At 49.3% G+C, this 23,010-nt stretch overlaps 8 protein-coding genes across 8 annotated transcripts; 4 read left to right on the forward strand and 4 right to left on the reverse strand.

Moving 5' to 3' along the window:
- Positions 1 to 491: 491 nt before the first annotated feature.
- On the forward strand, positions 492 to 2,618 carry ABOM_010930 (ATP-dependent RNA helicase SUB2; the record flags this gene model as incomplete). Its single annotated transcript, XM_022538058.1, has 4 exons — positions 492 to 741; positions 1,308 to 1,718; positions 1,777 to 2,137; positions 2,192 to 2,618. The coding sequence occupies 4 exons, from the start codon at positions 492 to 494 to the stop codon at positions 2,616 to 2,618; spliced, it is 1,449 nt and encodes a 482-aa protein (XP_022384184.1).
- A 5,730-nt stretch (positions 2,619 to 8,348) lies between these two features.
- Positions 8,349 to 10,807, forward strand: ABOM_010931 (uncharacterized protein; the record flags this gene model as incomplete). Its single annotated transcript, XM_022538059.1, has 4 exons — positions 8,349 to 8,500; positions 8,558 to 8,598; positions 8,678 to 9,097; positions 9,258 to 10,807. The coding sequence occupies 4 exons, from the start codon at positions 8,349 to 8,351 to the stop codon at positions 10,805 to 10,807; spliced, it is 2,163 nt and encodes a 720-aa protein (XP_022384185.1).
- Positions 10,808 to 12,082: 1,275 nt separating this feature from the next.
- On the forward strand, positions 12,083 to 12,397 carry ABOM_010932 (DASH complex subunit HSK3 family protein; the record flags this gene model as incomplete). The annotated part of the gene is made up of 1 exon (XM_022538060.1): positions 12,083 to 12,397. The coding sequence occupies one exon, from the start codon at positions 12,083 to 12,085 to the stop codon at positions 12,395 to 12,397; it is 315 nt and encodes a 104-aa protein (XP_022384182.1).
- A 187-nt stretch (positions 12,398 to 12,584) lies between these two features.
- Positions 12,585 to 13,629, reverse strand: ABOM_010933 (histidine phosphatase family protein; the record flags this gene model as incomplete). Its single annotated transcript, XM_022538061.1, has 4 exons — positions 12,585 to 12,651; positions 12,699 to 12,911; positions 13,046 to 13,309; positions 13,454 to 13,629. The coding sequence occupies 4 exons, from the start codon at positions 13,627 to 13,629 to the stop codon at positions 12,585 to 12,587; spliced, it is 720 nt and encodes a 239-aa protein (XP_022384183.1).
- A 690-nt stretch (positions 13,630 to 14,319) lies between these two features.
- ABOM_010934 (cystathionine gamma-synthase) lies at positions 14,320 to 16,253 on the reverse strand (the record flags this gene model as incomplete). The annotated part of the gene is made up of 5 exons (XM_022538062.1): positions 14,320 to 14,869; positions 14,931 to 15,269; positions 15,335 to 15,952; positions 16,006 to 16,100; positions 16,200 to 16,253. 5 exons carry the CDS (start codon positions 16,251 to 16,253, stop codon positions 14,320 to 14,322), a joined length of 1,656 nt encoding a protein of 551 aa, XP_022384180.1.
- A 1,559-nt stretch (positions 16,254 to 17,812) lies between these two features.
- trm44 (tRNA (uracil) methyltransferase) lies at positions 17,813 to 19,726 on the forward strand (the record flags this gene model as incomplete). Its single annotated transcript, XM_022538063.1, has 1 exon — positions 17,813 to 19,726. The coding sequence occupies one exon, from the start codon at positions 17,813 to 17,815 to the stop codon at positions 19,724 to 19,726; it is 1,914 nt and encodes a 637-aa protein (XP_022384181.1).
- A 646-nt stretch (positions 19,727 to 20,372) lies between these two features.
- Positions 20,373 to 22,257, reverse strand: ABOM_010936 (CorA family magnesium transporter; the record flags this gene model as incomplete). The annotated part of the gene is made up of 3 exons (XM_022538064.1): positions 20,373 to 20,931; positions 20,995 to 21,623; positions 21,697 to 22,257. 3 exons carry the CDS (start codon positions 22,255 to 22,257, stop codon positions 20,373 to 20,375), a joined length of 1,749 nt encoding a protein of 582 aa, XP_022384178.1.
- A 431-nt stretch (positions 22,258 to 22,688) lies between these two features.
- ABOM_010937 (uncharacterized protein) lies at positions 22,689 to 22,984 on the reverse strand (the record flags this gene model as incomplete). Its single annotated transcript, XM_022538065.1, has 2 exons — positions 22,689 to 22,720; positions 22,774 to 22,984. 2 exons carry the CDS (start codon positions 22,982 to 22,984, stop codon positions 22,689 to 22,691), a joined length of 243 nt encoding a protein of 80 aa, XP_022384179.1.
- Positions 22,985 to 23,010: the final 26 nt, after the last annotated feature.

The raw sequence follows: 23,010 nt of genomic DNA on the forward strand, positions 1-23,010 counted from the left end.
AATGTGACTCTGGGCTCCCCCAGATGAGCCCTTTTTTCCCTTTGCCTTCGCCATTCAAGAGGAGAAACCTTTAAGACTGTTTAAAATAACAACACATAAAGCAAGATAAAGAATAATGAAGCTTTCAGTGGCAATCGGACGCTAAACTAGACATAGCAACTTGGCAGGCCAGAGTGACTAATGACATGCGTCACGTGATGCGGTCTTTCTGTCCTCAGCCTCATCCCTCGCGACCTCAACCTTCTCTTCACCTCCATCACTTTCCCTTACATTTCAACCAAGACCCGCTTCTCAATTCATCCCAGAAGGATCGGAAAGGGGCATTACGTTGTGTTTACGATTGATTCACAGTATTTGTTTTAGCTTTCACCACCTCTACTCACCCATACCGTAAATCCCCCAGCTCCGCTGTCTTGGGGAAGAACGCGACCTCGCGACAACTAGAGTTTTCTTTTTTTTCAACACTTTCCGTTCCATTACTATCCGGCAAAATGTCTCACGAGGAGGATCTCATTGACTACTCCGATGAGGAGCTTCAGACCACTGATGCCGCAGCTACCACTGCTGCCCCCGCCGCAAATGGCGACTCCGCCAAAACGGGCGACCTTACGGTTTCTGGTGGCCGTACGGACAAGAAGGGAAGCTATGTCGGTATTCACTCGACCGGTTTCCGCGACTTTTTGCTGAAGGGAGAACTTCTACGTGCCATCACCGATTGCGGTTTCGAACATCCATCGGAGGGTTAGTTGATAACATTCTTTCCCACAAGCTCCCTCCATTGCTCTATGTTCCAACGTCCGTCCATCTCCGCGGGAGTCCATAGTCGATTTTTGGCCACCTATCTCGTCCGAGCCTGTGGGCGGCATGAGGATGTTTGCTTGGGTTATTACACACAAGATACTGCGGTGGTAGTAGTGCTTTAAACAGCAGCTACCCGCTGCTTATACATCAGCGAATTACGGTGAGACTGGATTCGCGAATCATCCAGGTAATTGCTTTTTCAGCAAGAATGGGTGATTTGCGAAAGATGCTATTCGAAAGTCAGGGGTCTTTTGCCACCATATCTTGGACGGCAGGCGTTCTCGTGCCGTCTGCAGGGCACTCTCGATAGAGATATTATCCTGCAGTTGAATAGATGCCCGACTAGTGCTTTCATTAGTAGTTGATTTGAGACGAAAGTTGACATCACTTGCCTGCCTTATTCGACGACTCGGGGGATGGACGGACTTGCGACGCGGATTGCTTTCTTTTTTCCAAAGTCTTATGGATCGAATACAAGTCTAACATACCGTTCCGCCTCACTATAGTCCAGCAAGTTTGCATTCCGACCGCCATTCTCAATGTCGATGTTCTTTGCCAGGCAAAGTCTGGTCTCGGAAAAACCGCCGTCTTCGTCTTGACCACCCTTCACCAGCTGGAGCCTGTCCCCGGAGAGTGCTCTGTCTTGGTGATGTGCCACACCCGTGAGTTGGCTTACCAGATTAAGAACGAATATGCTCGTTTCAGCAAGTACCTTCCCGACGTGAAGACTGCCGTCTTCTACGGAGGTACGCCCATCCAGAAGGACGTCGAAGTGCTATCCAACAAAGAATCATACCCCAACATTGTCGTCGGTACTCCTGGTCGACTGAACGCCCTTGTTCGCGAGAAGAAGCTTTCTCTGCGTAATGTTAAGGCATTTGTTCTTGACGAGTGTGACAAGATGCTCGACCAGATCGGTGAGTGAAAAAGCATCGATGTATTGATTTAGACTCAGTGACTCACACTTTGGCCTAGACATGCGCCGCGATGTTCAGGAGATCTTCCGTGCTACCCCCGCCGACAAGCAGGTTATGATGTTCAGTGCCACTCTCTCCCAGGAGATCAGACCCGTTTGCAAGAAGTTCATGAGGAACCCGCTTGAAGTTTACGTGGACGACGACACCAAACTCACCCTCCACGGTCTGCAGCAATACTACATCAAACTCAGCGAAGCGGAAAAGAACCGGAAGCTTAACGAGCTCCTGGATAGCCTTGAGTTCAACCAGGTCATTATCTTCGTTAAGAGCACACTCCGTGCAAATGAGCTGGACAAGCTCTTGCGCGAGTGTAACTTCCCGAGTATCGCAGTCCACTCTGGTGTGAGCCAGGAGGAGCGGTAAGTTTGTCGCATTGCGTAAACAGTACAATTCTGTTGCTAACGGCATATTAGTATCAAACGCTACAAGGAATTCAAGGAGTTCAACAAGCGTATCTGTGTTGCTACTGATGTCTTTGGACGTGGTATCGATATTGAGCGTATCAACCTTGCTATCAACTACGATTTACCTGCGGACGCCGACTCTTACCTGCACCGTGTTGGTCGTGCCGGTCGTTTCGGTACCAAGGGTCTCTCAATCTCGTTCGTCAGCAACGAGGAGGACGAGAAGGTCCTCAAGGATATTGAGAAGCGTTTCGAAGTTGCTCTTCCGTATGTGACCCGTCTTTCCTTTCTGCCCTCACCCTTTTCACCGGGAACTAATGGCATATCTACAGTGAATACCCCGAGGGTGGCGTTGACTCCAGCACGTACATGGCATAAATGGCCGGACTGTCAATACACCGTGCCTGGTGCGATTCGATATTTTGTCATTTTCTAACTTGATTCCGTTTTCTTTACTTCTTTGATCTTTTGGCGCGATGGTTCGGTTGTGATTTTGTTTCCGTCAAGTGTCTTTTGCTGCTTCTCCATGAGCACTGGTCGGCCGGATGGGAAAGGGTGGGGGAAAAGCATACTCAGTCATGTTTAATCACTAGGAGCCTTAGATGACATTTAGGGTGGTGCCAGTGCCTCTGCTAGGGTGTCAACTGTATTATCTATAAATCTCAAATGCTGTTGTTTCCCGGGTTAACTCAATCGTGGGGTGTTATCTACGTAGCTGTACGTACTAACGTCAGGACCGGCCAGAATTGCGGGAGACCCCGGAAGGGTGTCAGAAGCTTGGTTGAGAGAGCGGGATCGGCAGATAGCAAAACAAGGCAGAAAAAGGCCGACTAAACTTGAAGCAGTTGACGGCCACCGTCTGGTCCCTGCTCGCCGGAAAGCACCTTGACTTCCCGTCAAGCTACCCCCTCCAGTCCCGTTGTTTGCGGGTAATTTGCTCATTCATTCCTGGTGAACTGTTTCCTTGATCCCTGGTTGATCAAGGTGTGACGGAGATGTATATCTAACCCTCCGTCCAGCGAATCCGGCCAACCGCCAAGACACCGATCAACTCAAAAGGAAGCAGGGCAAAAAATACATCATCTGATAGACATGGATAGACAATGGATAGCCATTGATTGACGATTGATGGACGTTCCCATCAATCAATCAGTCAATGCCATTCTCCCACCTGACGGAACCGGGTTGCCCACGCGTCCCAGTTTAGACTTACCCATGACGGTGGAGTCAACCTTCATTTCGTCCGCAGAAGTAGCGTCGTGCCGAGTGGCGGTGCTACGCCGATACCTTACCTTCTCGACTTAGGATATACGCGGAAGCGAGACTCCACGATTCGACTAAGCTTTGCTGAACGCCATTGACGATCATTGTGTGCCACCACGGCTTTCGGACTTGCGGGGGAAATCAGAGACAATGACTATCAGGGCGATGGGGCGGATGATTTCATGTTATGACGTATGGGGCACGTTTGGATTTGTGTAAGATGAACTTTTGAAGAAATTGAGAGAGAATTGGATTTAGGGGTTTTTTTTTTTTTTTTTTTTTCTTTTCTTCTTTTCTTTTCTTTTCTTTTCTTTTCCTTTCTTTTTTTTCTTTTTTTTTTTTGGAGGGGGTATGACAGGTCGAAAGCGGATTTATTGCCGCGCATAAGATGATGGAGACATCAGAAAATATTAAATTCAAATACTGGGTTGCGGCTGAGGTTTGCACCACCTTTTTTCTTTTTTTCTTCTTCGTCTTGTTGGAGTGGGGTTGTCTTTTCATTTCTTCTTTTCATATTTTTCTCCTCCTAGTGTCATGACTCGGGTCCCTCCTCCTCCGCCCAGGTGGGAATGGTTGCTTTCAGCACAGATTAAGCGTATCTCCTCCTCTTCCTCACTAACTAGTAGTTAACTACTTTTACTCTTCTGCTTATCGTTTTCTTTGAATGTACCTGATTCGATGCATGCGAGGACTAACCCTAAAGCGGCATTGCTTCCCGCCGCTTTTTGAGGATCTTTGCATCGGCACGACTGTGTGGCTTGACTCGATTCCGCCCGCTCACTAGCAGAGACATGGCGTTGACTGTGTAACCGTCATATGTGTCGCGTCTTACGTGCATGGGGTTGTTGCATACGGATGTAACCAGCAGTCTAGCTGTTCTTCTTTTTTCCTTTTCCTTTTGTTTTCCAACGGAAGTACCATCGTACTTCTATCTCTAGTCTTAGAGTACCTTGTACCTTGTACCTCGTCTTGTCTGTCTGGGAGGAAATTAGCCACGGACTCGATCGATCGGCTGCGGATTGATGTGGGGCTGGACAATGCTTACCCAGTCTACGCGACCAAAAGCTCGTCGCAGATATCCCACTGCTGAGGTGGCCTACTACGTACGCCGTACGGAAGTCTCCCTCTCTGGCCTGGGGAAGCGACGGATTGTAAGATAGAAAGGGGATGTTGAAGCCGGTGGCGGTCGGCAATGTTGGAGTTCGCCGAATGCAGAGGTCGCGGGACTGATTCGGCCGTCACGTTGTGAATTGCATAAAACCGACTTATACGAGACGTAGTGTATTATGCACCGTCCCCTGTCTCATTTCATTGACAGGTTTCTGGAAGATATGCGGCGCTGCAACCATCATATCATGTCTGCTGCAACCGGACATTCTTCAGCTCTCAAGACTATCCCTTTTTCCATGAACAAGGGCAATGTCGAGAGGGACTTCAGGAAATCTCTTCTGCTATTATTGGAAGATTCGATATGTACCTGACCCACTGGCTGGTACCATAGATAGAAACAGGAACTAAAGATAGTGGGATGTGATTTGTTCTGCTGAGCAACTAGAGTACACGCTAGATTCCGCCAAGATTAGAGACCCACGGCCGATGTTTTGAACAATCGGCGTGATCGGCGTCTCCAAAGGTCTGGACCATGGTTTCCGAGTTGTTTTGGATTTTTTCTCCCCTCTTCGCTTGTTTGCTGCGATTCTCTTTGTTCGTGGCTTGTATGATGATGAGGTCATGGATTGCGTACAGGACTTTCCTGGACGTTGATAGTCGGGGAAGGAGAGGGTTGGGCGCTGACAGGGACAACAAGACTTCTGTCAGTTGCATGGAGAATGTTCAGATTTGCAATGATAAATACCAAGCGACTTGGCCTTACACCACTGGAATCCTCCGCACATTCATCGGGCTCCAATGGGAATCGCAACGATCATACTTATGTAAGTTTCCTGGATTGATTATTAACTGACTCCCCCGTCCTCCACCATTGTTTCAATTTTTCCCAAACGGAGCAAAGAAAGCCCCCCATGCAAAAGATCCGAAACGAGCCCTTAGCTTATTTTCCTGGGTTCCGTTCGGTCGTCTCCCCCGTCGTTGCCTCACTTCAAACAATGGCCTTTGATCGCCAAACAATACTCGACCACATGGGGGGTTCCATGCGCTCGTTTCCCGTCTGAAGTTTATCTAGAAGTCTTCTCGGTACAGTGCCTGGCAGGATGTAACATGTGTCCATGCACTGCAGCCCGTAAATAGCAAGACTATGAAGAGTGGTCTAGGCTAGAAGTGGTTACTTGAATGATGGGTTGTCACTGCATGCGGCCTATACTAATTAGTTACTATTGACCTTAGTAATCGGACCCTGGAATTGTCGATCGATCCCTGCTCCGGAGGTGAGCTTGTTGGTATGCCGAGAGGAATCAACACCGCCTCCCCCTTCCCGAAGGTGTAATGTCCGATCTGGGACGGGATATCCCTTCTTCCCATGGTTGAGGGTTGAGATTAGGTTAGAGTAGGTATTGATGAAGAGGGGTTGTATCCCTCTGATTGAGAAGTTGGATCACTAAACAAGGTAAAAAAAAAAAACAAAATTTAGAAGAAACGGTGTACGATGATAGCCATCCTACCCATGAGAGGACACGGGATCTATCATGCTGAACTTTTTGTCACACGCAGAGCCGGCTTCATGGGCATGGGTCGTCTCTTGTGAAGAGCTTGTGACTGGGTAGCTTGATCCAAGAGGGTAACACTTTCGGCGTCTGTGGCTTTTTTGTTCAATGATTCAGCCGGGAGGATTGTTGCTGGTTGGCACAACCGACGCTGATGGTCCCGAGGAGCATATTCTAAGGAAATGAGCAGATGGGAAGTAGCAGATGGAGATGGAGGAGTGAGTTTATATTATATCTACTCCGTACAGAAGACAATGTCTTAGAACGAGGTGGATATCGAGGGATGAACGACTCCGTTGGTTCCCTCTGTTCGTATCGTTCTCCTGGGTTGGACCTTAGGGTGATTCTAGCTCGTTACTAGAATCGGTTTAGTTATCAGCGCTATCGTGGACTAAGCGCAAGAAGTACTTGGTGCTGGGAAAGCACATCCATAATCTAGTTCCGACTAGTCGATGAGGTTCTCCATCGACTTTGCAAGAGACCAATCCGATGTTGCCGGAGCCGATTACAAGCGGTGATATCCCGGTTTTCTGACCTCGACCATCCAACAAACGAAGTGGGCTGGAGTGGGGACTCGACGGGAGGATGTGCAGCTGTGGTCGATTGGGTGATTACTGCATCATGGTTGGCTTGAGTGGGTGTTGTCGTGTCTCATGAATCATCCACTCTAATAATTTTTCTGTTTTCGATTTTTCATTTCCGTCCTTATTAAGGTGATGACGCTGGTGATGATGTCGCTCCGTCCTCCGGAACGTCTAGTGAGGTGTACTACTACTAGTAGTCCTTGTATCTCTCTGTCTGGGACTAAGTAATATTGAAATTGTGGGTATAGACTGAAGCAGAAGGACATCGAAAGAAAGAAAAAAAAAAAAAAAAAAGAAAGAAAAATAGACGACAATTATTGATTGATTTCTATTATTATGTACATAATAATATAATATATTTGTTTATAGCGTGAGTGATGTTTAATTAGGTAAGGATTAAGAGGAACTGGAACCCAGAAAAAGAACAAGGGGAGTCGCCATAGTCATTGTTGGGGAGTAGCCATGGTCCTCAGAAATCATCGTCCCCGTTTCGCCTCCTAAATAAGATTAAAAATAAACGGACGAAGGAAAGTATGATTTTTTTTTTCTTTTTTTCTTTTTTTCTTTTTCGAACTTATCTTTCCCAATTCCGATACTAAGGGAATTAATAGAAGAATTGGCCTCGGTGTGTGTGTACGGGAATCAACATTTTTTGAGTTTTATTTTAATTGTGTTTTATTATTTTATTTCCTTATCACTCATTCCGCAAATCTATTATTTTTATTTTTTTTATTTTTATTTTTATTTTTTTCTCTTTCATAGTACGGAAACTGTTTTCGCTATTCTCCCCCTCTCCGTTGACAGTCATTTCGTCTCCCCTGCACTCCGTTTCCGGTTCGAGCCCTGGCGGGGGATCCACGACCGTTTAAGCCTGGTCATTGTAAAGAAAACTAAGAGTAAAAAAAATTAGAGAAGGAAAATACGAAAAGAGAGTAAGAAAAAAAAAAAGAGATAACTTTCCAGATTCTGCTCCATAGGCTTACTTTCGGGCTGCCTTTCCGCCCAAAGCTGGCACATCTGCTTTCCAGCACCGCTCTCTCCATCGACTTCTACTACTACTACTACTACTACTACTACTACTACTACCTACTACTTACTACTCCTACTATTCTCCATCCGTCTCCTCTCGCGTCTTCCTCTTTTCCCTTTTCCCTTCCCTCATCCCCTTTCACTATACTGTCTTGTCTTTCTCTCCTTCTCTCCCTACGATTAATTCCTCCTTTCCTTTGGTCCCTTTCCTCAATCCCTTTACCCATTTTTAATCGTCCTGTGGTGATTCCCCTTACTTTCGTTTTCTTTGGTCCTTTTTCATAATCCCGTTGTTTTAATCATCGCGAAATCGCCCTGGCTTCGGTCGTGATATTGCGTTCTTCTATCCCGTGGTAGGCAGCGTCAATCGCGCCTCCAGTCGTTGTTCTGGAGTTTCGTCTACCAGTTACAATCCGTCCATCGCCTTTTTTTTCGACCGTGGACCAGCGGGAGCTTCCTTCCATTTTTGATCGCTAATTATGGCTCCTCCGCCGCGCTTGCGCATCTTATCAGGTTTGTACTCGCACTGACCCGGCAAGACCGTTCCAATTTGCCTTTTGACGACAAATTTCCTGTCGTTCCCTAAATGGGCCCTTGTTACAACCCAAATCACTCTCCAAAGTACCCAGGATGGGCCGTCATCTAACTAGACTCTGTTTAGTCGGCAGCAATGCTATCTCGGCCTTCCTCTCGTGGAGACTTCAGGCGACGACCTCCTGCGACGTGACACTAGTGTGGAAATCGGGCTATGAGGCAGTATCTCAATATGGAGTATCCTTCAAGTATGTCGCTCGTCGATTTTGGTTCCCGGAGCGATTCGTTGATCAACGGTGATTTAGGTCGAAAGCTTTCGGCAATGAGCGCTTTAAGCCTCGCCATGGTGAGTCAGATCTCTTGTTCCCTGCTACGTACGGTCTGTATCCTTTGTTCAGACACTAAATGTGAGTGCTTCGATGCAGTTGTCCGCACACCCGAAGATGCCGCATCTCGCGAGAATGCATTTGACTACGTCATTTTGTGCGTCAAGGCACTGCCCGATGTCTACGACCTGGCTTCCGTCATCGAGTCCGTCGTCACCCCTCAACATACGTGTATTCTCGTGAACACAACGAACACATTGGGGGTAGAATCGCACCTGGAGCAGCGGTTTCCTACAAACGTCGTCCTTTCGCTTGTGTCAGGGGTGGAGATCTCTCAGATTGGTGCCAGCGAGTTCGAGCATCTAAACTCATCGGAGATCTGGGTTGGTGCTACAAACAAGCAAACCAGCATCCCGTCCACGATTCAAAACGATATGGCCGCTGCGCTCGCGATGACCCTGGCTTCTGGCCAAGTCGACTGCAAAGTATCAGATAACATCAGACAGGAGCAATTCGATCGTATGATAGGGTGAGTCGTGAGAGAAGGCTACTTTTTCAGACTGAGTCTGGCTAACTGTGGTGCTACAGTCCTATTGCTTTCTACCCTACTAGTGTAATGTTTGAAACCTCCAACCACACACAACTTCTCGAGAAGGTCGCGTACGCCAACTTGTCTCAGACATCATTGAGGAGCTCCTCGAGCTTGCGCGGGCGAACGGGTGTTCTTTCCCGAATGACTTTGCTAAGAAGACGATTGAAACGATGACCGCCAATGGTGCACCAAGTACAATGTATCAGGACTTCCAAGCCCGTCGTCCAATGGAAATAGAAACATATCTCGGATCTCCAGTAAAATTGGCGACTGAATCAGGTGTCCGTATCCCTCGGATCGAGACTCTCTACGCAGTGCTTCATCATGTCAATGCCACGAATCTGAGTAAGCCCCGGACTAACGAATCCCCTCCACCTGTCCTGGCTCAACCGCCACCTCGGATGTCTTCGGCACCACCGAGAGGGCCGATGAATGGTCCTATGCGTGGAGGCAGGGCTCCTTCTGGGATGATGCCTAGACGTGGGCCGCCTCACCCGGGAATGTCGAGACCCCCGAGCGCACAGCCGCAGGCAGCCAGGATGCCCCCTCGTGATCCTTCTTTGGAGGGTCTCGAGGAGTTCAGCCACCTCGTCATGTACGATGATGCTGCTCCAGCCGCCGCAGCTGCTGCAGAGAATGGCGTACCACCTCAGAACGGCACGAACGGCCATCCAGATATGCCGCCCGGGCCTCCATCATCCGCAGCTGACTTGGCTTTAAGGGAACGAGAATTGGCGATCCGACAGCGTGAATTGCAGATCAGAGAACAGGAGATGGGTATGCGTCGAGGCCCTCGGCGACCACCTCCACCCCCGAGGTCAACATTTGATGAAGAGGACGAGGATGACTATTTCGATCCAATGGACACTCTGCCGATTCCATCGATCGACCCAGACCAAGTGGACATGTTGAGCATCACATCGAGACGGACGAAGAAGTCGGGCCCCAGTGCCAGTCAGCTCCGTAAGAATCCGGAAATCATGTTAAATAATGGCGGCGGCGGCGGCGGTAGCAGGCCTGGGTCGTCCTTTAGCCGATACTTCGGGGGAAGGAAACGTACCAGCGATCGGATCATGCAGGAAATCCCTGGCCTCCACGATTCTCTCATGGACAATCCTATGATGGCGTACGCATCGAATCGATATGGAGCGGTTGACAGAAACCACATTCAGGCAGGGTCGCGTGCTAATTCGCTGACGGCCAGCCGAATGGGTGACTATCCACCACATCCTTACCCAACCAGTAGGAGGAACAGCCAGTCTCCGGCGACTCCCCCCTACGGTCCGCCTGGCCCTCGAATGGGCCGACCAGGCACGTCCCAAGATCCAAGCCTCGGCCCGCCGAACGGCCCTCGTGGCGGCCAACCTTCGCCGCCCGGACAAATGCGGGCGCCAGTTCCCAGACATCCGCCTGGACAAGGTAATGCGGTAGGTCCGCAGCAAATTGAGCAACAATATGGGGTGAGCAACTCGTCTTTAGCCAAGGGCACTCCCAAGCATAGAAGTCTGACCGGAAGTGCGAGCGCCAGCGCGGAGAGTGGTGATAGTGGGGCCAGTGCGAATCTTGATTCGGAAACCTCAGCCCATAGCAGCCAAATCAGCTTGAATGCTCAGCAAGCTGCGACGCCCGTTCGTTGACCGACGCAGCCCGCCGTCCCCCGTCCCCCCACCAACCTTCATAAAAGCTGAGCTTTAGAACCCTGTTCTATACGTACTCATCTGGTTACTTCGCGTTCCATTCTTTCCCCCTCCCTTGGCTGGAAAACGCTGCCCGGGGGGTCCCCTTTGACTTTGTACAAGAATTTCTTTTTTAATAAGATGCTTGGCAAGGGGGGTGGGAGCGGACTCAAGACCTTATATTCTCGTTCAGTTCATTACATATACACCGAGGGACATACGGGACATCTTCTCGTTTTATGCTACTGCTTTGGAGTGGTCGGGCGCGTGTTGCATGTGGTCCTTTGCTTTCACTTTACTTTCCTTTTCTTCGAGCACTCTCTATTTTAATGAAGGCGAGCACAAAGCTCGATCCGACAAGTATGATTTGACTTCCTCGCAATTATACCACAAACATTCATCTTCAGTCCCCACGACTATCTCATTTCCTTTTTTTGCTTCTCTTTTTTCTTCCTGCATGAAAGAATGTTGTACACTACCTTGAGTGGGCGTCTCATTTCGTTGTATCTGCTACAGTATCATCTCCACTGTTTTGTGACATGCATGCCCTCCTTTGACACATTTCCTTTTCCCTTATTTACTTTTCCTCTTTTCCTCCCTTGTCCTCAGCCATTCTGTCTGCTTTTGTTATGGGCTCTGGTGTGGAACATCCTAGTAGCCCCGAAATCTCTACGTTCATGGTCTGGTTTCTGGCGCATAAAAAGAGCAGGAGTCTGATTTATTCGGTTGATTGAGTGATCTGAGTTGGCTGGGTTCATGTTCTTGCAAGATATTGACGAGAGAGCTGAGCTGAGGTCTCGACACGGACGCTATCATTCGATTAGAACCATGTCATTGACAATAAACGAGACTTGAGGTTCGCATGATAGATAGACGGTGATCCTGCCATGTCACGACGAGAGTGTTTTGAATGATCCAAACGTTTGCATAACAGAGACAAAGAAGACTGTCTAATGTATAGCCGATTGTATGGTGTTGTATATGCACAACCAAAAATGATGTAGATAAATTGTTCCGTTGATGATTGGGGGTTTTTGTTTCTGGTGCCTCCACGTGACCGATGTGGATTTAATCCCTAAAGCGACGCCCCACCGACTGTAAACAAACTTGAGCCACTTCCTTCCACATCGTTCAAACTCCCCAAGTAAAACCAAGAAGAGGAACAGCCTTTGCGCACGGATTGTACCAACGAGCACGTACAAGCATTCAGCGAACAAACTACGATCTGGAGCAATCATGCCGCCTTCTCACCACTACAGCCAATCTCAGGCCCTCCCCCGCCAGTCCATTCTCCCTCCGTCTTCGACCACCGCCGGTCCTTCATCGATGTCCGCCGCTAAGACTCGGCAGTATGCAAACCTGCAGGCTCAGTTGGAGCAGCTGAACGCCAACCTGACTGACACGCAAAACCTGCTCCGTATGACTGCAGTGCAGGCAGAGGATATGCGGTTCTTGGGCGGCTATGTTGGAGCTCTGTTTATGGGGTCGGCCAAGGTGTTGGGAGAGGAGGGTGTCAAGGGTAATGCCGATAAGAAGGAGAGTGAATCGTGATCGGTTGGTACTTTGCTTTAGTGGGATATATGTGTGAGTTTTATCTATTTCCTCCTGATCATCGGAAACCAATTATATCATCCCTGTCTATCTATCCATCCGATCTACGCCTCTATTTCAATTACTGATTGGTGTTTTGGATAGGTTATCCTCAGGGGGTATCCAATAAACAGAGATACCACGCCTATTAGTTCTCGACCACAAAGCCTCCTCCGAGGATAATCGCCGGTTCCTCGATATTATGATGTTCGTAGCTGGGACGGTTAGCGCAGCTCGTAGCACCACGGCCGGTCTCTCTCACCTCAGTGTGCCCACACCTCCAGCTTCCAGAATCAGCGCGGTCTCGGTCAACGGCTTCCCGGTCCAGCGCATGGCGAAAGCCCGCAGGATATGGCCGTGTGCGACAATCAGGACATCTCCTTGATCACCTTCACTGTCGAAACAAGGACCGTGGAACTTCTTCCTGATATCGGCGATGAGGGCATCAAGACGGCGGACGACGTCTTCGGGGGATCTGATTGAGACAGTGTCAGTCAGCGAATAATGTACATACATACATACATACAAAACAGCGATCATCCTCTTCCTTCATCCCAAAAAAAGCAAAAGGAAGGGAGGAATGGAATAAAGAATGAACCCAAAACTTACTCTCCACCAGGACATCCATCCCTCCAAATATCCCACGGCTCTTCCCCATTCTCCCTCCTCATCTCCCTAATCTGCTTACTCGTCAACCCCTCATAATCCCCATAATCCCACTCCCTCACAGCCTCCGTAATCTCAACCTTGGCCTCCGTCCGAATCGGCTCCTCATCCTCGCTCTTCCGTTCCTCATTCCAGGGTAATCTCTCCCGACACCCAATCTCAAGTAACTCCAGCGTGCGCTGCGCCCGCGCCCGCGGCGAGACATACCTATCCAAAGAAAACCCCTCCATTAGCCCAATAAAAACATTCAGTAATAGCAAACCACCCCCCCCCCCCCCCCCCCCAAACGCCAACCAACCAACAAAAACAAAACAAGAGAAAAAGAGAGACAAGAGAAAGGGTAAAACAAACACATGAACCAATTTCCTCGGCGCAATCAACCGATCATTCCCGACGAGTGCTTTCCCAGTCGCCTTGACCCGTTTCTCGCCGTTGGCTGTCAGCGCCAGATCCGTATTGCCGGTGTGTCGCCCGTTGAGGGACCATTCCGTTTCGCCGTGCCGGATTATGAAGCATCTTGGGACCATTTTTCTTCCTTTTCTTTCCTTGTTTCCTTTCAAGAAGGGGTGGGGTGGGTGGAAGGTGGTGTAGGTAGTAGTAGTAGTAGTTGTTGTTGTTGTATGTGGTGTTTTATTGTAGGGGGTATGATGTAGTAGAGTTATGGGATGCAGGTAGGGATGTTATTTGGGGTTGTTGGAAGATAGATAGGGCTTGGTGGTGGGGGTTATTGCGTCATTTATGGGGGTTGATACTGCGTAGTAGTCACTAAGGTAGCTGGGTGGGGCGCTTTTTGCTTGGTGTTGTTTGGGTAAGCATTGGGAGAGCTGCTGTGGGTTTTGGTTTGTTTCTGTGGTTTTTTGTTTTTTTTTTTTAATGTAAGGGGATTACATTAGATGGGTGTACTACTAGCTGCATATTGTGTGTATGTACATTTTCTGTCTGTGGAGATTGATTGTCCTCAGGCTATTTAGGATTGTTGTGTCGTGCAGGAACAGTGTGGATAGTTTTCTAGGGTGGTTTGTAAAAGAGGAACAAGGTGTCCAGAGTGTTTAAGTCTGCTATTACATAGTGGAGAGGCACTAGTATTTATAGATCTTTCTTCTGGGCTAGTCGGATGTAGATTGTAGGGTTTTTACATCAGTAAAGCAGGCAGGTATAGATTTGATGACGGATGTGAACAATTAATTGGCATAACTCTTATATTAGAAATTCACAGATCAATTAAGATCCTTCTGTAACTCAAGCTCATCCACACTCTGAAGCGCCCTCTTCGCTGTCTCTACAATCTGCCTTGAATCCTCCAGCCCAACGCTAATCCGAATAATATGTCTCGGCACCCCGTGCTTCGCAACTTTGTCTTGGTTCCAGTAATTAGCTAGCTGAACATACGGGATAGCCAACGTGAAGTTGGTCCCGAAGCTGGACCCCTTGCAGACGTTGAAGGCGTTGTAGAAGTGCTCTGCTGTGCGCGGATCATGAAAGACAACGCTCAGAACGTTGCCGTAGCCGCCGTCCTTGCGCATCACGCTCTCGTACAGGGCGGATGTGGGCGCGATGGACGGGTGGTTTACCGCGGCGATGGCCGGGTGGGCTATGAAGAGATCAACCAGTGGAAGCGTGTTCTGGTTGCATTGTTTCACGCGCCAGACGATGTTCTTGCTGTTCTGTCTGAGGGTGTTGACGTCTAGGGGAAAATAGGTATCTTGGTTCTTGGATAGGGCGGCGTGAATTTGGTCGTGATGGCGGGAGTTGGGGTTTATTACAAGACTGCGTGAGAAGGTTAGTTGCGGTTTGTGGCAATGATGCACTGGTCTAGGTACTATCTTACCCTCCGCCGGTGACGTTTGATGCTCCGCTGAATGTCTTTGTAAGACTGGACATCATGACGTCTACATAAGGAAGCGCATCGAGGTTGACATAGCCGGCAACGGTGTCGTCGCAGGCGACAACGAAGCCGTATTTATCTGCCAGTGTGCGAATTCGACGGAGATTTGGTGATGCCAAAGTGATGTTGCTGGGCAGTTCGCAGAATAATGCCCGGATCTGTTGGCCTGATTGTAGGAGGGCCTCCAAGTGATCTAACTCTTCCTCTGTGCCATATTTGTAGGAGAGGCATTCTGCCCATGTGCCTCGTCGAACGACGTCCACTGTTTCTGGGTATAGCCATCTATAAAGTGTTTCGTCAGAATTGCTCGGGATGGCTTCGCGCCACAGTCCGTCAGAGATACTTACCCGTACATGGCAACCTTGTATTCTGGCGAATCTAGAGCTTCCGACAGCGTGTAGATAGCGTTCATACCGGTAGGGTATAGAAATACATCATTGGGACTCACAGGTGGTTGTCCCGGTTGCTCAGACGTAGCAAGGTCTGCAAGGAATGATTTGACCTCGTGTGAGTTCCCAGCCGCAGCTCGCATCCATGTAAGAGACTCCGGGGTTTCACCTCGACGTCTCTTCCGCAGCGCTGGGGTTCGGTATGCCGGAGTTGCAGAGTCAGAGTCAAGGTAGCCGAATTCTTCCAAGCAGAATTCTGCATGGCGTGTTGATAATCCTGAACCGGTGTCCCGCCAGAATGCCATGGCCGCCTTCAACAAATCAGATGGATACAAGACCGCAGTGAAGTTGGCCCAGTGGGCACTGGTATCCCCCAAATTCGACTCCAGCGGCATGACAAACCGAATCACTTCGATTGAAAACGGATTCTCACAGGGTAATGTCTTGAGTACTGTGGCGCATTGTTGACCGGCAGCAGCAGACGAAAAGACCATGCAGGAGATTGTGGTGTCGTTGATCTGGAGTCGGCAGAGAACTGCATCAGAGAGGTCACGAATCGGCTTGTTTAGATAGAACCTTGTTACTTTAGTTGATAACGCTCCTATCTCGAGCGAGAACATGGGACTTACCGAGGATAGCTCCATTCGAGTTGGTCCAGGAGCCATTTCTCTTTTCGAGACAATCCAATCACTGAGTTCCATGTCGGTAGAGATACGCTAACAGCCTGGTTAGTGTCAGTATCTGGTCTATCAGAACGGCCAACGAGCTAACTTGCATGCGACTCCCCGAAGGGATAGATGTTGCCTTTACCAGGAGGGAATACCTGTGGTGCCCGAGGAGGCATCCAAGGCTCAAGAATAGGGCCATTGTCTCCCATGGTTAAGTACGTTCGGCTTCTCGGTGGTAGTATTAGGGATTCAAGGTCAACACAGCCAGCCTGGCATCAGCTTGTAGGCTCAATTGCAGTGAGAAGGTTGATGAACGACAGCACCCGGGATAGACCCGCTCCTGCTTAAATACATTCTACCTTACCGCCAGTCGTAAGCTCCCATGGCACGTACCTCGTCCCTGCTCCTGTGTTGACGAGAAACTGCAAGCTGTAGCCAATAATGATTGATCCCTTCGCGGGAGGCATACCTCATCAAGAAAGTCAGTCTACGGAGCACTGTAGATCTTGACTCTGGCGGTAAGAGACTGTACGGACTTATTAGCTGAATGGAAACCGGTATCCTCTTTTAGATTCCAGAAACAACGAGTCCCCAGACTGCTGAAAGTGCCAAGAGCACAGAATCTGCATGACGCGACATGTTCATTCACCAATGCCGGGTAGAGTCTGGGCCACTCCTTGTGCCTAGACGTTCTAAACGGAGTGCTCGGTTGCTGGGATTATCAATTGTGGGGCCTTGCATACAGCGCTCTCATATGCAGATCGGAAAGAGGAAATCTCCTCATCTCCCTTCTAGTGCTATTCGTGCTACTCTACTCTAGAGTAAGGTCCAATATGCCATGAGTCCGGTCGTTCAGGGCGGTATCATAACCAATGGATGTTAGTATCACCAGACACACCGGGACATTCGACAATTGATGGACACTGTAGGCCCTCCTTCCACCAAACTTTGACGGGTGGGAGCTGAACCACAAAAGCAAATTCATGCAAAGGGTATAATCATTAGGTAAGTGTATCTGACATGCACCAATCATTGCCGGCTTGTTCTGGGGTAGGAGGGTCCGAAAGATCACGATTCTGAGCTGGCATGCAATGCATCTTACTCGTCATGCAGGTTCACTGGAATTGGCTGGCTGACCGCAAGGGCCGATGCAGGCAAGATATACATCAGATAGTTAGCATTTGATCGCTAACTTTAATTTGCCATCCAATAGCCAGTGCCTGATAGAGTCAACCTGATTGCATGGACAAAGAGGGATGACATTTGGTTCAGATCTACCGAGTATACTAACCTACTAGTAAACCCTGGCGGGTTCTTTTAGAGTTCAATCAAGCTCACGCTGTGGCACACCGCTTTTTCTAGACCATCTTGCAGGTCACGGGCTATTCCAGTGTGAACCCCGACTGTTCGTCATATCGCTTGCATAACTCCGAAGCGACTGCCATTGACTAGTAGTGAGTTAGTTACGGAGTAGTTAGTTAACTAACTATGTCTCTATATCCAACTTACATCATCGCCATGACTAATCTAAACTACTAAGCGAAGGCGAGATGTCTCTAGCCAATCATGTCCTGAGGAGGATATTCTTCAGGAACGTTGATCAAAAAAGACTATAACCACTGACGCTGGTGGTATACTACTACTACTAGTAGTAGTAACTGTTACCCAGCCTCCATTCAAACGAGTGGCCCATGAGGTGAAACCCAACAAATCACCGCTTTTTAAACTTCCCAAAGTCTCTTTGTTCTACCACAAAAAACAGCACACAATGAAAAATCATAGAAATAAAACCGTCAGAGACGTGACAAAACTCTCAGGAAAACCCTTACCCGAGACGCTGGAGCCATCGTCTATTCTGCAAAACACACCCACCGAAGAATGGGTGACATCCAGAGACTTGATAGAGGATGGACTCTCGTTCATCCCAGAGGCTATGAAAGACCTAACCATATATCTCCTGGGTAACATTAACATAAACTCCACACATCTATTCCGAGCAGATATTCTCTACGACAGCCAGGGCGTCTTGAGTACGCCCCAGCAGAAGGAGCTGTCATTTGCGCAGACGGGGAACACCAGCGTGGAAGCTACCGCGGACGCTGAAGACCATGTAGAACCCATTGCGGCGAAAGCAGTCGCCGGGTTCAACTTAACCAGAACGGTGGTCAGGAGGCTGATTCCCAGAAACCCAAAACTGGATCGGCCGTTAGAGCAAACCTGTCACTTCTATGAAGCGGACATAGCTCCCGGTAGCGAGGGTGCCACTCAGGGATCCCGGTTAAGGCGCTTCCTGGCCGTCTATACGCCGCATGTAGCGTCGAAGGAGGACATTCCTTTCTATCATCCCCTGCTTCGTTCTTTGGCCTACCTGTATGACTTCGCCGATGAAGCTACAGAGTCTACAGAAACCGGATCTGGCTCCGGAGCACTATCGCTGCACTTCTTACCGTACCCAGAAGAAGCAATCCCCAACCGCCTAGAACGGACTTTACACTCCCTACTAAATACTCAGATCCGACTCGCCCGCAACACACGCCCCTCGGAAACCTCCGAAGGAGGCAACTACAACCCCAGCAAAGACAACGTAATCCCACAACACCTAGTCCAAAACACATACTCCCGCCTCAAATTTAAGTACGCAAAAGACCTCTGCAGAGACTGGGTCGAAGACACGGAACCAACAAAGCACGTCTTCGAGGACCTGGCAATAACAGCCTTCCTCATCGAGCTATGGCGAAGCATGTACGGAGCCGTCCCCGCCGAAGAGCGAAACGAAGACGGGCCCGAAAAGTACGACCCGAACTTCCCAGGCTTCGTGGACGTTGCGTGCGGGAACGGCGTGCTCGTGTACGTCCTCCTCATGGAAGGCTACCGGGGCTGGGGTTTTGACGCCCGTCGTCGCAAAACATGGAAGATCCTCCCCGAGTTCGTACAGGCTCGACTCAAGGAGGAGATCTATATCCCGAAGCCTTTTGCTGACGCGATGGTGGAGGCGGGCGGAGTGCCTGATTTAGGCGTCGAGACGCATAAGGGCTTATTTGAGAAGGATACATTCATTATTTCCAATCATGCTGATGAGTTGACGGTCTGGACACCCCTTATGGCCACCCTTGCGTGTCCGGAGTCGCCGCTGCCGTTTATTGCCATTCCTTGTTGCTCGCATGCGCTTTCAGGGGCGAAGTATCGGTATCCTCCGCCTAAGGCGTCGAAGTCTGATCCTGATAAGAAGGACTCGTCACAGCATGAAGACGTTGGTTCTGAACAACCGGCAACGGGCGATTTGAAGGCTCTCCGCAAGGCAAAACAAGAGGCCCAAATAGATGTGGGCTTCTACAAATCCATGTATGGTTCCCTCACCATGAAGACAATAAGCGTTGCCGAGGAAATCGGATACGGTGTAGAGAAAACGCTCCTTCGGATCCCCAGCACCCGCAACATGGGTGTAATAGGCGGCCGCAAGAGAGTGACAAAGGAATGGCGTGCACGGAACCAACAACAACAGTCTACTTCTGACTGCAACGGTGACGCAGATGGGTCGGCTCTTGACAAAGCAATGGCAGCAGTTCAACGGGAATGCTCACGAGATGGGGGCGTGGTAGGCGCTGCTAATATTTGGGCTGAGCGGGCCAAGGGCATTCATAAAGGACAGGGAGCGGGCAACCAGCGAGGACATCTAACTTAGTTTCTATATGATACTCAGGACACATCACACTTAGCCAATTTCCTGGCCATCGTTCGGACTATATATAAGCCTCTTCGTTCCATTTTATATCAATGGGCAAATGCCATTGTCTCATATGCGTTCAAGCTATAGCTTTATAACTGAGCAAGAAACGCTCGGATGCTTGCGCAGACTGAAGCCTGAACAAGTCTTTTAAGACTTCTGTCTCCTTTCTTCCGCCACCCTTACTGGAATCGGTGGTGCTGCTCTGAATAACGATAGGTCTGTGGTTGTGTTAGAGGTATGGGGGCAGCAGACAAGTCATGGTTTATAGTTTGTAGATTGAGTAGTGTTAATGTACATAGAGGTGAGCTTTCCCCAACGATCTAAATCTATGAACACATTATGAAATACTTCGAGAATTTCCGAGAATTCTATCAGTGAGAGAAGAGGTACTCTAGACACGTTAACACATTAGACCCTTGAAAGATGTTTGTGTCCAGGTGATATCAAACGAAAAGCAAGAAAACCACGCACCCAACACCTAACCATGCGATAAATACGTCAATTATAGAAAGTCATGGCGAATCACCAGCATCGAGTGGCCGTGGCTGACCAGAGGGAAACAAGGAGCTGGCATTGAAGATTGACAATGGGTAGCTATGCTCTACGTAGAGTCACCACCGATGTTAGCAGCAGGCCCATGGGTTGCAGATTCACTGCTCTGCTTTGGTTGCGACTTAGTCGCATTCCTCAAAGCTGCTGCTCGCTGCGCAGTAGGTTCGGTGGCAGCGGATTTGGCAGCCGCAGCCGCGGCGCTGTCTTTCAAACGTCTGATTCTCTCGGCGCGACCTTCGCCTGGAAGACCACCCCAGACCGGCTCAATGGAATCCGCTCGCCAGTTGGACCGGTGTGCCGTGAGCGCGCTGTTTCGAGTGGGAAGGGAAACCATCGGTGAACCACCTACGCCGGCCTCACCCCACATTCGGACACGCTGAAGCTTGCGCAGTTTCGCTAGCCCATATACGCAGACGACCGCGGTGATCGCAAAGCATATGACGGAGACTCCTCCGAATCCAAAGTCGGACTCTTCAATGAAATTCTTAAGGTTCATACCATATAGGGCAGAGAAGAGAGTTCCTGTTGCAAGTCCAAGCGTGCCGATGCTAAACTTCAGATCGAGCAGCATGAGAGAGTTGCGATTGGCGTCGAGGATAGCTTTCACACTAAGCGGAAATTAGCGAGTCTGCACATAGGTAACTCTACGTATAGAAAGAGCGACAACGTACACTTCTTCTGTATTCCGAATGCCGGTCACTAAGTTACCGCTCTCCTGAACGATTTCGTCACAAACCTTGTGGTACGACTCTAGCAGCATTTCAACTTCTTGATGGTCGTGCTCCTGTCTCTGAACGCCCTCTGAACGCTCAGTCAAGTACATCGCCGCTAAGTCATCGTCGGCTTCCAGCAAATCATCGATTGCATCCCGCACCAGTCGAGCTTTCTGCTCAAAACTACCCAGTTTCTTAGAGTAGATCAACAGATGCCTGAGCTTATCCCTATCAATATCCTCTTCCAAGGCCCGAAGTACGCGCACCACGGGCTCTCGAACACCATTAAACTCCTCCTCAAGGCCTGCTGTGACGCTGATCAAAACAGCTTCGAGAGCACGGAACTCGTAAGGCAGAGATTGGGCACCCTGCGATTGTTTCTGACGTAGCTTTCCTTCCAGGTCATATACAAACAGCGACTGCATATATGAATCGGTAGATCCGTAGGCATCAAAGACCAAAACCCGATCGGCCTTGATCAGCACGCGAAGATGTAGAAGGTTGATAAGGATAGCACTCGGTCGTACAAGAATGTGAGGCAAGGTGGAAGAGTCAATTTTGCGAAGGTCTCGAGGGAGGAGGCCATACTTTTTAGTCCGTTTAGCTTTGATATTGTCCGAAGTAAAGTCGCAACCGCTAAGGAGAGGGACAGTTACCAACCTTTGCGATAAGCTCACTCTTCCTAAACTCTCCATTGACAAGTGTGACATTGCCGTTGTTATCAAACTCAGTGCATCGCAATCGCAGCTCGTTGGAAGCCTTTGCCGCTAATCCACGTCCAAAATTCAAGCCCTCTGTTCCCTCATCGACCAACGCAGGACCACCGGTGCGGTTCAGTTTGGCCTCTGCAGCCGCTTTATTACGCCTTAGGTCAAATAGCCTGCGAAGTAAAGGGCGACTCTTCGTGTGTGTAGCCCGCGAAAACACGGAGATGGGAGGCGGAGATTGACCCAGCGCAGCTCGACATCGCGATGAACCACGGCTTCTAGAAATGGTTGGAAGGTTTGTCTGTAACGTGGCGCGACATTGTATTGGCGTAATATAGGCCCAGCTGGATGTATTTCTCAATGCGGGCATACGGGATGGCTGGTTATGAACTTGCGGCTTTCGAGAAGTTCCGCATGCCGATGTGAAGACATAGGTATTCTCTGACTGGGAGCGGAGGTATCGGAGTAGCGACGCTGAAGGAACTGCCGGTTTCAAAGGTGGCGGAGATAGCATTTCGGACTTGTCTAGATCAACAAGCCACCATCGAAGTACTACCGTACTACCGTCTCGTTCTCCCTCTGTTCGAGCCGCAGTATTGCTCGGCTCTCTTTTTTTCCTACATGGAGTTGCGCCGCGCGGACCATCTCGGGTTAATGATGTTCCGTGACTATATCATCTCCAACTACAGAACATTTCTTCTACTTCTACTTCTTCGCAAGGGAGTCAGATATTTGCTCGTCGGATCATCCCAGACTATTATAAAATATTGCTTTTGTTACATGAAAGAGCCTTTTCAGGGGGAAACCCCAGCCGATACCTGCTGAATTGAAGAATAATGCTGAATATTGAAATGAAGAACGCTGCAATATGTAGGTATCAAACGTAACTAGACCGGTCTAACCCACAGCAACATATGAAGCAAAGATAAGAAGTAGCCACCAAGCTTACCAATCATCGTCGTCCTCCTTTTCGTCATCTATACTCTAGATTAGTACGCATCATCAATCAATAGGCAAATGATGAACCTACCGCTACCGCTAACTTTCTGCTTTCTCTTGTCCAGAGCGGCTTTAAGAGCGCCTGCCATACCACCCTGAGCGGCACCGCCACCTGCTGAAGCTGCGGATGATTCGTTGGCAGACCCAGGAACCATCGCCCCGCTACGATCCTTCTTGTCGGTGTCTTTGACCTTCCGCAAGCCTCCGCCACCCTTGCCTCCGGATGCCCTAATGGCAGCCATAAGGTCGTCTCTCCCACCAGCAGGTG

This window comes from Aspergillus bombycis, assembly GCF_001792695.1.
Source record: "Aspergillus bombycis strain NRRL26010 chromosome Unknown contig00143, whole genome shotgun sequence".
Taxonomy (NCBI): Eukaryota; Fungi; Ascomycota; class Eurotiomycetes; order Eurotiales; family Aspergillaceae; genus Aspergillus; species Aspergillus bombycis.